The sequence below is a fragment of the Salvelinus namaycush genome, chromosome 5 (assembly GCF_016432855.1).
Source record: "Salvelinus namaycush isolate Seneca chromosome 5, SaNama_1.0, whole genome shotgun sequence".
Lineage (NCBI taxonomy): Eukaryota > Metazoa > Chordata > Actinopteri > Salmoniformes > Salmonidae > Salvelinus > Salvelinus namaycush.
The window spans coordinates 19501218-19520427 of record NC_052311.1 but is presented as its reverse complement, the minus strand read 5'-3'; the positions used below and the strand labels follow the sequence as shown (position 1 = coordinate 19520427).

At 39.0% G+C, this 19210-nt stretch overlaps 1 protein-coding gene across 1 annotated transcript in view; it reads left to right on the top strand.

Moving 5' to 3' along the window:
• Positions 1–19210, top strand: part of LOC120046958 (relaxin receptor 1-like) — a 132556-nt gene that overhangs the window by 91924 nt on the left and 21422 nt on the right. Inside the window, exons 4-14 of the mRNA XM_038992510.1 lie at positions 10772–10877; positions 12739–12810; positions 13866–13937; positions 14141–14212; positions 14417–14488; positions 14716–14784; positions 14873–14944; positions 15214–15285; positions 15858–15929; positions 16091–16162; positions 16809–16880. Of these exons, the coding sequence (XP_038848438.1) occupies positions 10772–10877; positions 12739–12810; positions 13866–13937; positions 14141–14212; positions 14417–14488; positions 14716–14784; positions 14873–14944; positions 15214–15285; positions 15858–15929; positions 16091–16162; positions 16809–16880 (823 nt within the window). The remainder of the gene's footprint in view (positions 1–10771; positions 10878–12738; positions 12811–13865; positions 13938–14140; positions 14213–14416; positions 14489–14715; positions 14785–14872; positions 14945–15213; positions 15286–15857; positions 15930–16090; positions 16163–16808; positions 16881–19210) is intronic.

The window sequence follows — 19210 nt, the reverse complement described above, 5'->3', positions numbered from 1 at the left end:
CGTCAATCCAGAGCATCCCAAACATGCTCAATAGCTGTAATGTCTGGTGAGTATGCAGGTCATAGAAGAACTGGGCCATTTTTAGCATCCAGAAATTGTGTACAGATCCTTGCGACATATTGCTGTGCATTATCATGCTGAAACATGAGGTGATGGTGGTGGATGAATGGCACAACAATTACGTCACGGTATCTCTGTGCATTCAAATTGCCATCGATAAAATGCAGTTGTGTTTGTTGTCCATAGTTTATGGCTGCCCATACAATAACCCCATCGCCACCATGGGGTAAATTCTCTAAAACAATGTTGGAGGCGACATATAGAAGAGAAATTAACATTAAATTCTCTGGCAACAGCTCTGGTGGACACACCTGCAGTCAGTATGTCAATTGCACGCTCCCTCAAAACTTGAGACATCTGTGGCACCCACTCAAGTGACGCACCCCTCCTGTGGAAGAACTGCACATTTTAGAGTGGCTTTTATTGTCCCCAGCAAAAGGTGCACCTGTATAATAATCATGCTGCTCAAACAGCTTCTTGATATACCACACCTGTTAGGTGGATGGATTATCTTGGCTAAGGAAAAATGCTCACTAATGATGTCAACAAATGTGTGCACAAAATTTGAGACAAATAAACTTTTTGTGCGTATGGAACATTTCTGGGATCTTTTATTTCAGTAGCTTTCCTATTGGACCCCTTCTTGGGGTCCACATTAAATGAATTGATATTATCAAATCAAATGTATTTTATATAGCCCTTCTTACATCAGCTGATATATCAAAGTGCTGTACAGAAACCCAGCCTAAAACCCCAAACAGCAAGCAATGCAGGTGTAGAAGCAGGGTGGCTAGGAAAAACTCCCTAGAAAGGCCAAACCTAGGAAGAAACCTAGAGAAGAACCAGGCTATGAGGGGTGGCCAGTCCTCTTCTGGCTGTGCCAGGTGGAGATTATAACAGAACATGGCCAAGATGTTCAAATGTTCATAAATGACCAGCATGGTCAAATAATAATAATCACAGTAGTTGTCGAGGGTGCAACAAGTCAGCACCTCAGGAGTAAATGTCAGTTGGCTTTTCATAGCCGGTCATTGAGAGTATCTCTACCGCTCCTGCTGTCTCTAGAGAGTTGAAATCAGCAGGTCTGGGACAGGTAGCACATTCGGTGAACAGGTCAGGGTTCCATAGCCGCAGGCAGAACAGTTGAAACTGGAGCAGCAGCATGGCCAGGTGGACTGGGGACAGCAAGGAGTCATCATGCCTGGTAGTCCTGAGGCATGGTCCTAGGGCTCAGGTCCTCCGAGAGAAAGAAAGAAAGAGAGAATTAGAGAGAGCATACTTAAGTTCACACAGAACACCGGATAAGACAGGAGAAATACTCCAGATATAACAGACTGACCCTAGCCCCCCGACACATAAACTACTGCAGCATAAATACTGGAGGCTGAGACAGGAGGGGTCAGGAGACACTGTGGCCCCATCCGATGATACCCCTGGACAGGGCCAAACAGGCAGGATATAACCCCACCCACTTTGCCAAAGCACAGCCCCCACACCACTAGAGGGATAACTTCAACCACCAACTTACCATCCTGAGACAAGCCCATAAAGATCTCCGCCACGCCACAACCCAAGGGGTGGCGCCAACCCAGACAGGAAGACCACGTCAGTGACTCAACCCACTCAAGTGACGCACCCCTCCTAGGGACGGCATGGAACAGCACCAGTAAGCCAGTGACTCAGCCCCTGTAATAGGGTTAGAGGCAGAGAATCCCAGTGGAGAGAGGGGAACCGGCCAGGCAGAGACAGCAAGGGCGGTTCGTTGCTCCAGAGCCTTTCCGTTCACCTTCACACTCCTGGGCCAGACTACACTCAATCATATGACCTACTGAATAGATGAGTCTTCAGTAAAGACTTAAAGGTTGAGACCGAGTCTGCGTCTCTCACATGGGTAGGCAGACCATTCCATAAAAATGTAGCTCTATAGGAGAAAGCCCTGCCTCCAGCTGTTTGCTTAGAAATTCTAGGGACAATTAGGAGGCCTGCGTTTTGTGACCGCAGCGTACGTGTAGGTATGTACGGCAGGACCAAATCGGAAAGATAGGTAGGAGCAAGCCCATGTAATATTTTGTAGGTTAGCAGTAAAACCTTGAAATAAGCCCTTGCCTTAACAGGAAGCCAGTGTAGGGAGGCTAGCACTAATATGATCACATTTTTTGGTTCTAGTCAGGATTCTAGCAGCCATATTTAGCACTAACTGAAGTTTATTTAGTGCTTAATCCGGGTAGCCGGAAAGTAGAGCATTGCAGTAGTCTAACCTAGAAGTAACAAAAGCATGGATTAATTTTTCTGCATCATTTTTGGACAGAAAGTTTCTGATTTTTGCAATGTTACGTAGATGGAAGAAGTTGTCATTGAAACCGTCTTGATATGTTCGTCAAAAGAGAGATCAGGGTCCAGAGTAACGCCGAGGTCCTTCACAGTTTTATTTAAGACGACTGTACAACCATCAAGATTAATTGTCAGATTCAACAGAAGATTATTACAAATTCAGGTTTGAAAGGGCACACAAAGGTTTATTCATTGTTATTGTTGTCACGTTCGTCGTAACGAGGAGACCAAGGCGCAGCGTGATTTGAATACATACTTCTTTATTTAACGAAGAATACTGAACAAACTATACAACACAACAAAACGACCGTGAAGCTAATATAACGAGCGCTGACATGCAACTACATATAGACAATAACCCACAAACCAAACTGGAAAATGGCAATCTAAATAGGATCCCCAATCAGAGACAACGATAAACAGCTGCCTCTGATTGGGAACCAATTCAGGCCACCATAGACCTACATATGCCTAGACTACACACACACCCCTAGACAATACAAAACAATCATACCCACCCTCGTCACACCCTGACCTGACCAAAATAATAAAGAAAACATAGAATACTAAGGTCAGGGCGTGACAATTGTCTTGAAGTGATATGGTCAAATATGTGTTTTTTCAATGAACATTAGAGCAAAATGGTCATAAAATATGATAGAAATGAACAATGAATGGACTCCACCACTGTCTGGAGCAATATGACTCCTTCAGTTGTTTTACCTTTTATAGGTCCCAAAATCTATTATTGTTCTCCAACTAACCATGTTCATTACTTTTGGGCATGGATATGAAGATGGATATTGCTTCTCTGGATGTTTCAAAGTGAAAGTATTTATAGGGACATAATTATGTCTTTAGTGGTTGCCAATCAGTGTACAATGCAAAATGTCACGGCATCGGAAATGAGTTTTCATCATTAATAGACGATAAGAGTATCACATTTAAATGAGGCCTTTCATCAGATGTCCATATAACAGTCTGTGTAGGATATGGGGTGTGCTCATCTACAATTACTGCTCTTCAAAAGTATTTGACAGAAAAACACAATCCTAGTCCAATTGCTCTCTCCACATCCATTTGATTCACATTTCATTGTTATTTAAAAGTATGTTCTTTAATATAGTTTTATACCATCAATCTGCCTACACTGATAACTTTCCCTTCCGCTAATTTTCTCCGGAATCTGTTGTTGTGTTGTCAGTGGTGATTTTAGTATGTAAATCTTGGTGTGGCAAATTCAACATATTTTTCTTTATGCATTCCAGCAAAGCAACTACACAACACAACACACAACACTAAACAATACATAATAGTTGCACTGTAATGGGAACAAATGGTGCCCACACACTGTTAAGACCTCCATAAAGCTGTCCCAACAGCAGAGCTTTCCTTTCAGCACCATGGAGTGAACTTAAACAAATCCTTGTGGATTTGTGTAAGTCGATAAGAGCTGCATTCTCCTTCAATAATAACAAATGCCAAAATTAGTTTTGACTTTTGAACCATACACAAACATTATTACATTTATGTTCATTAAATTCATGATGTTTATTCTTATATCATTAACACTTAGCTCTAAGTATAAGCAAATGCAAGCAAAAGAGCTGCAGCGAGGTAGGCCTATTTGTTCAGCACTTTAAAAATGGAGATGTTAGTTCAGATAAATTCGGCAAGATGTTGAGGCCTCAACTTTACTCTTCTTTAAGTCACCACAGAAAAACACCACACAGAGACAGAGAGAGAGAGACTCGGCTAGCCTACCATTTAAACTATTTTATTAGGCCTATGTGGTCTAAAAAATAAGGAAAATACAATCATGAGAATCCACTTTTATATAGAATACACTGACGCACATACAGCGCATTGTGCAAACATAACAAACCTCACAATATCAACTGGAATTACATGGGTCTATTACTGAACTTTTTGTTGAAAACAAATATTTGAATGGGAAGAGATTGCCACTGGCAAACATGGTTACAGACCAAACAACATTATATAGTATCTCCTCCTCGTCAAGAAAAGCACATGAGCTAGTTATAATACACAAAGTAAGCAAAACAATGAAATCCTTCCAACATTGCCTAAAATTATGAATATATAAAGCAATAGGCCTATAACAATTGAGATGTACAAACTATGGCATAAGGGAATGATGAGCGCATAAGAGGCAATCTGTAATTTTGATGAAGACATTAATTAGCAAGCTACGATGGACATAGTCAATACAACTATTTGTTCAGCACTTTTGAAATGTACAGTGACAAAATTCAGAACATGGGCCATTCTTACAGTATTCTCCCTGTACACCAAGTCAGAACCATAGGATAAATAACGGGGGCATATAAGCAGACAAAGAAAGCTCTTACAATATTCAATGATTTCTCTAACACAGGCTACAGGCTACATGTGCACCACCAAGTCAGAACAGTAGGCTAAGTTCTGACGGGGAAAGGGACCAAATTATAAGGGTGAGGCACATGGGTTACTAACAGCTTACTACACAACATACACTTGGTATTACTTTCTTAGCTACAGTATACATATCTCCCTGGCATATTACATAATTTATGCAGCAGCATACAATACATTTTGGGACCATTGTTGTGCTGTGCTCACTTGAACAGGAAGGTGGCGCTGGGGTCCTTCTTGTGGGCAAATTTAGTCATCAAAGTCTGTCATTCTCTGTATTTATGGTGCTTTCAAGACAACTGGGAACTCGGAAAAAAACAAGGTCGAATCAGAGCTCTAGAAATAGGCCCGAGTTCCCGACTTGGAATTCCGAGTTGGGTGGCTGTTCAAAACGTATTTTCTCAATCGGAGCTCTGCCCCACCCACCCTGAATGACGGGTCGCCACTGGGTGTTGTCAATCACCACTTCTCTCAGAATCATCTCTGTTGACTTCACTTGAAATACCAGAGCTGAACAGATTTCAGAGCTGCAGTGAAGTTAGCAGCTCTCAACTACTGTTATATATTTTAATTCAGGATAATAAATTCAAGTTTTGAAGCTTTACTTTAACTAATTTCTGTGAGTATAGATTACTTCAACCTAGATATTATAGGAGCCACGTAACATTTTAGGAATAGTTTTGATTCCCCTGTGTTTAAAAAAAACATGGTTTAGCAATGCCTAATCTCCCGTGGGCAGATTATGTGTGTAGACCGAAGAATCTGCCGGCACTGAATGGGATGCGTGAGATAATGAGCAGCATTAGTTCTGGTTTGTGGGTTTTCGTCACTGGTTATTTGAACGTATCAGGATTGGGCGAAGGCGGTGCTTAAACGGATTCACCTCGAGTTCTTTGCATCTGCCCACACAGATCAGAAGGGGGGGTGCTTTAGCTGAGATTTTCCTTTTGCGAGGGTGCAGGAACTCTCAATTTCTAACACGTCTGAACACAGATTTTAATCATGCAGATTAACAAATTACACACAATTTGTGGAAAACTTGGTAATCTGGGGAATGGTAACACTGCACAGTATTATTTTTTTTGGGGGGGGGGGGGGGGGGTACTTTTTACTCCTTTTTCTCCCCAGTAGTTACAGAGTGTGCAAAGCTGTCATCAAGGCAAAGGGTGGCTACTTCGAAGAATCTCAAATGTAAAATATATTTTGATTTGTTTAACACTTTTTTAGTTCCTACATGATTCCATATGTGTTATTTCATAGTTTTGATGTCTTCGTTATTATTCTACAATGTAGGAAATAGTAAAAATAAAGAAAAACCCTTGAATGAGTAGGTGTGTCCAAACTTTTGACTGGTACTGTACATCAGAAATTCATCCAAGAGAATACTGTAAATCTCCTTTAGTCATTTACATAAACCATGAGTATATAAAGTATTTATTACACAGCCATGATACAAGTATTTATTACACAGCCATGATAAAAGTATTTATTACACAACCATGATAAAAGTATTCATTATACATCCATGATACGCATTCATTAATGATGAGCTACTTGGAATATTACTATACTTTATGATGTATTTGACATAGCATATTATAGTGAATGATTAAACAGCCATGGGTGAACAATGCCCTCGGGTTATATTTAGCTAATTCAATGAAATCACTCTGTATGGCTGGGGTAAGCCAGTAAAACATGGGGAGGTTGAACTGGCGAGTGGATGGCAGGGCAGTAAAACATGGGGAGGTTGAACTGGCATGTAGATGGCAGGCCAGTAAAACATGGGGAGGTTGAACTGGCGAGTGGATGGCAGGGCAGTAAAACATGAGGGGGTTGAACTGGCATGTAGATGGCAGGCCAGTAAAACATGAGGGGGTTGAACTGGCGAGTGGATGGCAGGGCAGTAAAACATGGGGGGGTTGAACTGGCATGTAGATGGCAGGGCAGTAAAACATGGGGAGGTTGAACTGGCATGTAGATGGCAGGGCAGTAAAGCATGAGGGGGTTGAACTGGCAAGTGGATGGCAGGGCAGTAAAACATGGGGAGGTTGAACTGGCATGTAGATGGCAGGGCAGTAAAACATGGGGAGGTTGAACTGGCATGTAGATGGCAGGGCAGTAAAGCATGAGGGGGTTGAACTGGCAAGGAGATGGCAGGGAAGTAAAACATGAGGGGATTGAACGGGCAAGTGGATGGTAGGGCAGTAAAACATGTGGGGGTTGAACTGGCAATTAGATGGCCAGGGTTTCAGATCCAAGGTACGTGCTCTTAATATCTCCAGAGCCGCGGCACTGCAGCTGACCCTTCAACTGACCCTGTGCTCCTCCCACATGTGTGAGTTAGTTGTTTGAAACCCCAACTCCAGCCACTTTAATAATGGGAATTGATGGAAAGTATGTAAAAATGTATCACTAGCCACTTTAAACAATGCCACTTAATATAATGTTTACATACCCTACATTACTCATCTCATATGTATATGTATATACTGTACTCTATATCATCTACTGCATCTTGCCATCTTTATGTAATACATGTATCACTAGCCACTTTAAACTATGCCACTTTATGTTTATATACCCTACATTACTCATCTCATATGTATATACTGTACTCTATACCATCTACTGCATCTTGCCTATGCCGTTCTGTACCATCACTCATTCATATATCTTTATGTACATATTCTTTATCCCTTTACACTTGTGTGTATAAGGTAGTAGTTGGGGAATTGTTAGGTTAGATTACTCGTTGGTTATTACTGCATTGTCGGAACTAGAAGCACAAGCATTTCGCTACACTCGCATTAACATCTGCTAACCATGTGTATGTGACAAATAAAATTTGATTTGATGATTTGATTTGTTGTGTACTGTAAGGTCAAAGGTAGAACAACTATACTAACTTTACATGTAGCCAAAACGTATCGACTGAAGCAAAGTTTTAATATAGCAACTGCTTCACTCCAATTCTCCTGATGTCCCTAATCTCCAATTCTAACATTCAGAAGTCTTTATTTATTTAAGTTTGTGGTTCTGGAACTGAATAATACAGGCCAGATGGAAGTCTAGCAGTTTCGAATGGTCCATTTGTGCTGCCTCGAGGCATTAAGACAGTGCTTTAAACAGATGAGGATTTGTCTGACATCTCCTTGCTAGAACATTCCTAAATTGTTAGTAGGACAGAGGTCACTGATAAGAAAGTTTTAAAATTGCAAATTTCCCTTCTTTCAAAAATACTTTTTTATTTATTTTTTAAACAGTATTTTTATTGGAATTTCACAATTTTCACCCATATTATGAGATACAACAACAGAGACAAAGCAAAAAAAACAGCACTCACTTACACATACCTGCGCATATATATATATACATATACATACACATACACACACATACCCACACCATTTTCCTCTCCCCTCTTCTCTCACCCCATCCCCATCATTACGTCTCTCAATACATACATTTTAAACAAACTTACAAACAGAAATTAAACAAAAAAGCTCAGTTTAAACTAAGAAGTTAGGTTCCACACATGGAACGTACAGTGTAATTCTGAAATACATAGATCACCACCATTCTAAGAGAATCCTTGCAGCATACTAGCTGATACCTCAGGTTCTAGGTAATTTAGATAGGGTTCCCATACTTTGTAGAACTGATCTGTTTTAGAATGCAATGTACATGTCAAATATTCCAGAGGCACCCATTCAAATAGTGTCTTATGCCAATCTTTAATAGAAGGAACCTTATCACTAATCCACTGTAAAATGATGTTTTTCCTTGCTGCAAAGGTAAGGATGTTGTAAAGCCTCCTCTTACCCACAGAAGTAACATGCCTACTAGGGAGACCCAACAGTAAAGAAACTGGGTCCAATTCTAGATCAACCCCTAGGATCTTTTCAATTTCTTGCAGAACACCAGACCAGTATCTTTGTATTTTGGTACATGACCATAAACAATGTGTTAGGGTGCCTGTATCAGTTTTGCATTTAAGACACTGAGGAGAAGAGGAAGAGGGGCTAAAAGCATGTCTGCGATTTGGGGATATATGCAATATGTGTATTATTCTTCATTGAATTGCTCTAGTACGATTACATATAGATATTGTTTTTGCATATCTCCAAATGTCCTCCCACATCTCTTCGTCAATAGTATCAAAAATACTTTTGAAATGAGTGAGGAATATGAGATGTCACACTTCAGGTCAAATGCAAACCTCCTCTTCATTTTAGTCATTAGATATGCATTGCATTAGATGTCATTCTTTTTCTACAGATGTTTCTTTCTTTGAACATCAGAACATGATTCAAATGTGTCCTCAAATATGTCCTCAACAGTACATCAATATTACACTGCTGATTGTCATTCTTCCCCTAATTTAGTCATGACACAATATATGTGTACTCGATGACACTGATCAAAAAATTAACTAGTAATGAAAAAGGAAATCAACACTACAGAACTTGAAGACGTGATTTGAATACCCTTGATATTTTAGTATTCCCATTCCTTTATGACTGATTATAATTCCCCTCAGATATAAAGGATTTTTTTCTGATGATATCCACTTTACTGTATCCTATATCAAACATGGTCCCTTATCCATTTAAAAATGTCCTGCCGGAACCTGGACTTCTTGTCTTTGACAAATAATCCATAAACTACTCACATAATCACAGTCATCCTCTCTATTCCTGGAGCCTCCGAGTCAGCCTCTGACATGAGGCCCCAATTCAATCGATTGCAGCTTCGCATTGTTTCTCTGTGGCCATTTGTAACGGTGTTGAGATTGTGCCGTAACCTCATTCCACATCTTGAAATGTCTCCGCTAGTGCTATCGAATTGGTACCTTTTCGGTGGAGTAATGGGCAAATACGTTGTCTGGCGGGGGGTCACGCGTTTGCGATGCAGAAGGTCTCTGATTTTAGCCTTTGTAAGAACAGTGTGCCCAGACAGGGAAGGAAGCAAAACTGCAAAGCAAGTACAAGTCACGTGTCTCTAACGTACATAGGCAGTGATTAAGATTGGTCCCTGATGCTCTCCTATGTCTCTCAGATCTTATTTTTTTTATTAGTTCACTGTTGATACAATCCCAAAATGTTTTGTATGTCAGCAGTTGTCACGCCCTGACCTTAGTATTCTTTGTTTTCTTTATTATTTTGGTTAGGTCAGGGTGTGACGAGGGTGGTATGTGTGTTTTTGTCTTATCTAGGGTTTTGTGTATGTCTAGGTGTATGTGTCTAGTCTAGACATATGTAGGTCTATGGTGGCCTAGATTGGTTCCCAATCAGAGGCAGCTGTTTATCGTTGTCTTTGATTGGGGATCCTATTTAGGTTGCCATTTTCCAGTTTGGTTTGTGGGTTATTGTCTTTGTGATGTTGCATGTCTGCAATCATTGTTTATACGTTTCACGTTCGTTTTGTATTTTCGTTTGTTCAGTATATTTCTTTATTAAAAGAAGTATGTATTCAAATCACGCTGCGCCTTGGTCTCCTCTCTACGACATTCGTGACAGCAGTCAAAAACTTGAAAGTCTAATGTCTTGCCTATGCATTTTGGGACTGTATCAACAGTGGGTGGACTAATTAAGAAAATACCGAAAGATAGTTTGTGAGTGGATTTTCTCTTTAACGCTAGTTCTATAACAACAATGTTGTCCAAATTCCTTGTTGTAATTTATTTTCATTGCTATCTTTTTTTGGTCCAGTATGACTCGTGGATGTTCGTCAGACACAGGAGGCTGCTGAGGGGAGGACAACTCATAATAATGGCTGGAACTGAGCGAATGGAATGTCATCAAACACATGGAAACTATGTGTTGGATGTATTTGATACAATTCCACAAATTCGGATCCAGCCAATACCACGAGCCAGTCTTCCCCAATTAAGGTGCCACCAACCTCCTCTGGCGTTAGACAATAATATATTCTTCCTCTGTCTTGTCTCTTCCTCCTCCAGTGCTGGGGGCTGTTCCAGAGCTGTGCCAGTGCAGAGACCTGGAGCTGGACTGTGACGGCGCCCAGTTTCACCATGTCCCAGCAGTGTCCATTAACGTCACCATGATGTGAGTTGACACACACACACCTTTGAGTAGTTCATAAATACTATGCACATAATGACGCTCACTCACACACATACACACCTGATAGCCTTCTTCGTTGAGACATTTGCATCTGACTGGAAGTGTGCATACTTTTTTCTGTTTCTCCTATGAATTGGAAGAGAAAAAGGATTTAAACAAAGTGTCTCGCTCAGTTAGCTAATGAGTGTCTTGATGGAAGTTTGTTTGTGGAGGTTGGTTTAAGTCCTAGGGCTGTTCTCTGCTGTACTGGAACAGTCTTTTTGAAAGAGGAAAATGAAACTTGAATCTCTTTACTGAAGCTTGCTGAAACTTACTGAATTCTACTGGAATATCTTTACTGAAGCCTACTGGAATATCTTTACTGAAGCCGACTAAAGCCCACTGAAGCCTACTTGAATATCTTTAATGAAGCCTACTAATGCTACTGGAATCGCTTTACTGAAGACTACTAAAGTCTCCTGAAGCCTACTGGAATCTCTTTACTGAAGCCTACTGGAATATCTTTACTGAAGCCTAATAAAGTCTACTGGAATCTCTTTACTGAAGCCGAATTAAGGCCACTGGAATCTCTTTACCGAAGCCTAATAAAGCCTATTTGAATCTCTTTACTGAAGCCTACTAAAGCATACTGAAGCCTACCGAAACTTACTGGAATCGCTTTACTTAACCTACTGAAGCCTAGCAAAGCCTACTGGAATCTCTTTACGGAAGCCGAATGAAGGCCACTGGAATCTCTTTACCGAAGCCTAATAAAGCCTATTTGAATCTCTTTACTGAAGCCTACTAAAGCATACTGAAGCCTACCAAAACCTACTGGAATCGCTTTACTTAACCTACTGAAGCCTAGTGAAGCTTACTGGAATATCTTTACTGAAGCCTACTGGAATCTCTTTACTGAAGCCTAATGAAGCCTACTGGAATCTCTTTACTGAAGCAAACTAAAGCCTACTGGAATCTCTTTACTGAAGCCTACTAAAACCTACTGGAATGTGAGACAAACTGAAGGTAAGGATACGATTATAACAAAATGTATTTATAACAAGATGATGTATAAAATAATTCATACATACACAATTCATACATTATGCAAAAGAATGACAACAATGACTATAAATTATCACATCGAGCTCGCCCTTTCTCAGTCTCACAATCTAGTATGTCTCCCTATCATATTGGCCCTACATCGTTTAGATAATGGCCCATTTGGGCCCCATGTTTCTCATCCTTCCATATTGGGGACATCCAGTTCCACTTGACTATTCATCAACAAAACAATGTGTTTGCTTGATGGGTAAACCTCGAAGGCCCAATTTGCATGCAGAATAATTCAATTATGTCAATTGCTTATCATCGCCGCCTTTTCCTTCTCCAATTGGCTCAGCTTTCATCAAGGTGCTGTAGACTACTGCAGCATTTTCCACATTGTTCATTTTCAATTAAAATGCTTTCTTCACTAATTCAAAGTGTATCTCCGTAACCTCGGGTAAACGTGGCCATAGTGCTAATCGAGGTGGAATGAACTTAGATAACGATTCAGCTACAAATGTCAAAATTATGCATTATCTCTGTCACTCCATAAAGAAAGATGTTCCTCTTCTGTTTGGAATAATGATGTGTTTTATCACCAGTCCCATTTGAAACATAATTGGAAGATTGTTTGCATTCGGGACAACGTGTGGTCACATAGAAACCTTAAACAGACACTGGACCGAGAACATAGTAATAAAAATGGATCAAAGGTTTTGGCCTTTAATTGACACAGTATTGTTTGGTGGCACAATGTTATGTTTATGACATTTTTTATTTTACCTAGTCGACCTTATGAACTATTCACATCTCACAGGTCACTGCAAAGGAACCGACTCCGGATATTGAATGGCGACATATTCTATAAGTACCAGAGTCTTCAGAAATTGTAAGTTGTCATTACATTTATTTAAAAAATGCATTCAGGCAAGAGAAGTCACTTGGTTGAGTTGTAGTCTGCTAGTAAAGCATTCAGTTGTTCAGAAATCATTTTGTTAGCACTTCAAAAACACACTGATAGACCAACCTGTCAAGTCCACTGTGACAGACATGGACAAAATTCTAAGCATTGTTTGTCCCCTTTTGATGGCCAAAACAAGCTTAAAAAGGATGTCTTATCAAGACTCACCTTTGGATGATGGTTGTGAGGAAAGTGGACTTTCACGATTGTTCACCACATCATTCAGTCTATCTGTGGTGCCTGAAACATATTGGCATCGTGGAAGTAGTAGAGTGATGAGGAGACTGAACACATGCTTCATAGACTGCCAAGAACTATCTATCGAATTAAGTCAGCTATGTAGTACTGTTTGGGTAATCTTTCATTCAAGTGTTGCTTGCAATTTTATTTTTCTTATTCAAAAAAATGTTAGCAAACCAAATATCATGAAAGTATGTACCAATTGGTATTTTTATTTTGTTGTTCTAATCTACAGGGAGCCATTTATATTTAGGTTTTATGTATAAAATAACAAGACAGTTATTGCTATGTAGATGCTATGGTTCAACTAAGTTCTATTGAAAAGCCCTTCAATGGATGAAATCTTCTGTCAGCTGCTTTCACAACCATGCCAAAATCCTAATCTCGCTTGACAGCTTGCCAAAAAGATTCCTCAGCACTGTAAACATTGCCTGTCTGTTCTATTTAGCAGTATTGCAAGCTAAATTGGAAAGGCTTTATACGACACCTGACATAAAATACAATTTTGGGTGGGTTGATCAGCCTGTGATCTAAATTTCGTCTGAAGTGCAGTTCATGTTAGAAATGTGAGGCTTCTGTACTTGATGTAACTTGATGTAACGTGTTGTAACTTGATGTAACGTGTTGTAACGTGTTGTAACTTGATGTAACGTGTTGTAACGTGTTAGCCATTGTGGCAGTTTTTCCCCTCAACACACAAATTCTATGAATGTTTGTAACATACTTCTAACAAACTACTTCAGATATCTACAACATAACAGAATCCGAGCTGTGAGCCCTAATGCATTCAGAGGACTGTACAATCTAACAAGACTGTGAGTTCATTATATTCATCCATCCATGCAATTGAGTGTTATGTTGAACTTTGTTCTTGATCAAACATATGTCCTTCATAATGAATGTTGTTGATTTAAGTTTTCCTCATCAAAGTTGCTTATGTTTGAAATAAAGGGTAAATAATTCCTATGAATTGTTTCAGAGAACCGTGCATATTTAAAATAAGTATTCTCTGCCTCAGATATTTAAGCTACAACAAGATATCCATCCTGATGCCTGGGGTGTTCCAAGATCTACACAAACTGGAGTGGTTGTAGGTTTTCCTTACTGGCACATTCTGTATATCCTGTGTGCCAATATAGACATACTGCTAACATAAATGGAACAAAGACATCACATTTTTAGACAGCCTTCAGCAAAAAAAGCTTGTATCGCTGCAGTTTCCTTTGAACCAATGCTCAGCCAAATACTTCACTTAATAAAAGAGCTGAAAATAAACTCTACCCTCTGGTTGTAGGATCCTTGAAAACAACAGTATCCATCAGATATCCCCCACAACCTTTTCAGGCTTGCGCTCCTTGGTACTCCTGTGAGTTTCATTTCTACCTCTACCTTCTTGAGTTGGTCATGTTTTGCTTTTACCCTCTAAGAAGTTATTTCATATGCACTTAATTGAAGTGCCCCAGTATTTTTAAGGGCCTATTTGATATGCTTACGTATATTGGCGGAGTGTTTTCTTTGATCGGCACAAAAATCAGACCGCTCTTGTTTGTTACAAAAATCAGACCGCTCTTGTTTTGTTGTATTGGTTCACAGGGTTTTGTTGAACAACGCTCTGACAAAGCTGGATGACATCTGCCTGGAAATGCCAAGACTTAACTGGCTGTAAGTTTGGAAGTCAGCAAATCAAAGAGCTTTGTTATCGGCATGATATTACTTTTAAATATGTTTTTGTGCACTTGTGTGTCTCCAGGGACATGGAGGGGAATCAAATCGAAAGTGTCGGAAACGTAACATTCTGGTCATGCAACATGATGACTGTGCTGTAAGTGACTTAATACATTTCAATCTTCAGAAGAGATTCTGTTTTCCCCATCTGTGTCCTTGGCTTTCTCAGTAGGTGATAACCCATTACAATCCCAAATATCAACAGCAATTTGATTCCACAAGGGGTTCGAAATATTAGACCCAAAAGCAACACTCTTGTTTAATTGCTTTTAGAACCAACAGAGAAGATGAGGGGAATAAAGTAAGAAAATTGCTTTCTCTGTTTTATAATTCTTGTTTTGACTGTCTTTCTTCAACTCTTTCTAGCGTCCTACAGAGTAACAGAATCAGTCACATACATGAACAGGCTTTTTCATTTCTGCAAAAACTTGGGGAATTGTAAGTTATTATGTTTTGTTTGCCTCAGACATGAAATTGCATGACATCTTCCTTTATCATCCCCAGACACACAGTGATACTGCACATCATCTATTCCACTGACTTTTTGAAGAACTCAGATACTACCATATTATTAGTAAAGACTGCACTATAAATATACAGTGCAGTACTAGGCTGAAATGTATTGCAACCCAAAATGTGCCCGAATAGGAAAACAACATGTTCCCAAGCCAAGAAGATGTTCATTATGATTTATATTTTATGCGTTTTGGTTAATCCTAGTATTTATCCTAACATGCTCTTCCACTGGTTTCCGGATTTGCAGAACAGTGGGGAGTCTTGGAGTGTCTCCAATATACGCATACACATAACCATGTTAGTCATGGTGAACACAAATATGTGGTGCATCTAGCTTAACACGATGCTTATCAAGTAGACTAATGGATTCCAGGAATTTATCATTAACATGAATGGGAACACAGCATGCATGCGTGATTAGGTGGTCATGTAAGCCATGTAAACCTAATGTAAGTTTCATATGTTATTTCGAATAAATAGCTTTGTCTCCACAGAGATCTGTCCAGCAACAGACTCCTGGCAATCCCTCCCAATCTCTTTGTTCATCTGGGAGATTTACTACAGCTGTGAGTCAGATCCACACTCGAATCTATGCACAAACGTTATTTGAATATTTTAAATGTTTTTCTTGCACTAACGTTGAAAGACATACACATAGGAATTATAATACAGCTATGGTGCTATAGTTATTGTTGAATATTATGTCTAATAATTTATGTTCTTACAGAAACATCTCGTATAACCCTATCGCGGATCTACAAATTGACCACTTTGATAACTTGCATAAATTAAAATCATTGTAAGTAGCCTGTATGTTTTTCACTGCTCACTTTCTGAATGAATGTTACACTTGAGAGGTGATCCATTAGTAGTAATATCAGGTTTAGAAAAAATATATAGTTCTTGTAAATATGCAAGAGACTATTTAAATGAAATCTACATAATCATTTTTTTTTTTGAACAATTTCCCAACCACAAGAACATGTGTACAGTTAGTACATCCTCTTTCTACATCCCTTTCTGTGGCTCTTTCAGACTAACTAAAAATCCATCCATCTATTTAACTCATTTCAATTACATACACTATAATCATAGCTTGCATCATCCCCTGATGATGCACTTTTTCAATTTGCACCCTATCATACAAGATAATTATGTGGCACTTAACATGTCATTTGTGTATTATGTGTTCAATGTATTATCGTATTGGAACAGAGTGCACTTACTGGCCCACACATCAGGAATTCTCTCATTCACACATATCAAGAAAGAGAACAAATAGCATTGTAGGTAATATATCAAAGCTTATCAAAAGCACTTTGTGAAAGACCAACAATTTTGTGTAAAGAGCGTTGCAAAGAGGGCCTCTGAAATTCAAATATTTTGTTTCGTTTGTTTTTCTATGTAAGCTCTTAAGGGGAACAACTTTTGTTTGTGTTTTTAAGGAGCATAGAGGGAATTGAGATTGGGAACATACAGCGAAGGATGTTTGAACCACTCAAACACTTGACCCACATGTGAGTACTTAGTTCATTTTGTTTCATCATAAAGATTTGGGAAGTGTATTTGAAGATCAATCCCAAATTAAACTTTGAACACTTTTTTATGATTGATTTGTGATGGATGTTGTGGTAAGTTGTTTAAAAAGCATTTGTACCTCTTATTTCTGGAATAAAATACAAAATGCATACAAAACAAATCAAATGTTTGGACACACCTACTCATTTTTCTTAATTTTTACTATTTTCTACATTGTAGAATAATAGTAAAGACATCAAAACTATGAAATAACACATATGGAAGCATGTAGTAACCAAAAAAGTGTTAAACAAATCTAAATCTATTTTAGATTCTTCAAAGTAGCCACCCTTAGACTTGATGACAGCTTTGCACAATCTTAGCATTCTCTCAACCAGCTTCATGAGGTAGGCACCTGGAATGCATTTCAATTAACAGGTGTGCTTTGTTAAAAGCTAATTTAAAGGAATTTCTTTCCTTCTTAATGCGTTTGAGCCAATCAGTTGTGTTGTGACAAGGTAAGGGTGGTATATAGAAGATAGCTCTATTTGGTAAAAGACCAAGTCCACATTATGCCAAGAACAGCTCAAATAAGCAAAGAGAAATGACAGTCCATTACTTTAAGACATGAAGGTCAGTCAATCTGGAAAATGTCAAGAACTTTAAATGTTTCTTCAAATGCAGTCGCAAAAACCATCAAGCGCTATGATGAAACTGGCTCTCATGAGGACCGCCACAGGAAAGAAAGACCCAGAGTTACCTCTGCTGCAGAGGATAAGTTAATTAGAGTTACCAGCCTCAGATTGCAACCCAAATAAATGCTTCACAGAGTTCAATTAAAAGACACATCTCAACATTAACTGTTCAGAGGAGACTGTGTGAATAAGGCCTTCATGGTCGAATTGCTGAAAATAAACCACTACTAAAGGACATCAATAAGAAGAAGACTTGATTGGGCCAAGAAACATGAGCAATGGACATTAGACTGGTGGAAATCTGTCCTTTGGTCTGATGAGTCCAAATTTGAGATTTTTGGTTCCAACCGGCGTGTCTTTGTGAGATGCAGAGAAGGTGAACGGATGATCTCCACATGTGTGGTTCCCAACGTGAAGCATATAGGAGCAGGTGTGATGTTTTGGGGGTGCTTTGCTGATGACACTGTCAGTGACTTATTTACAATTCAAGGCACACTTAACCAGCATGGCTACCACAGCATTCTGGAGCGATCTGGTTTGCGCTTAGTGGGACTATCATTTATTTTTCAACAGGACAATGACCCATGAATGTCCACTCCCAACTGTATGATCCCAAGCTGTGCATTACATCACATACAATGCTTTCAGAAAGTATTCACACCCATTGACTTTCAGGATTTTGTTTTTACAGCCTGAATTTAAAAGTATTTAAAATAAAAAAAAATGTAATGAAAAGCTGAAATGTATTCAACTCCTTAGTTACTGTATGTCAAGCCTAAATAAGTTCAGAAGTAAAAATGTGCTTAACAAGTCACATAATAAGTTTCATGGACTCACTCTGTGTGCAATAATAGTGTTTAACATGGTTTTTGAATGACTACCTCATCTCTGTATCCCACACATACAATTATCTGTAAAGTCCATCAGTCGAGCAGTGAATTTCAAACACAGATTCAACCACAAAGACCAGGGAGGTTTTCCAATGCCTCGTAAAGAAGGGCACCTATTGGAAGATGGGTAAAAATAAAAATAGCAGACATGAAATATTCCTATGAGCATGGTAAATGTATTAATTCCACTTTGAATGGTGTATTAATAAACCCAGTCAAAACAAAGATACAGGTGTCCTTCCTAACTCAGTTGCTGGAGAGGAGGGAAACATGAGGCCAATGGTAACTTTAAAAAAGTTACAGAGTTTAATGCCTGTGATAGCAGAAAACTGAGGATGGATCAACAACATTGTAGTTACTCAACAATACTAACCTAATTGACAGAGTGAAAAGAAGGAAGCCTGTACAGACTACATTTTTTTCCAAAGCATGCATCCTGTTTGCATCAAGGCACTAAAGTAATACTGCAAACAGTGGATGCAGAGGGACGCCTCCCCCAAAAATTAACCAATCAACATTTTTTTAAATACACTGCTCAAAAAAATAAAGGGAACACTAAAATAACACATCCTAGATCTGAATGAATGAAATATTCTTATTAAATACTTTTTTCTTTACATAGTTGAATGTGCTGACAACAACATCACACAAAAATTATCAATGGAAATCAAATTTATCAAACCATGGGGGTCTGGATTTGGAGTCACACTCAAAATTAAAGTGGAAAACCACACTACAGGCTGA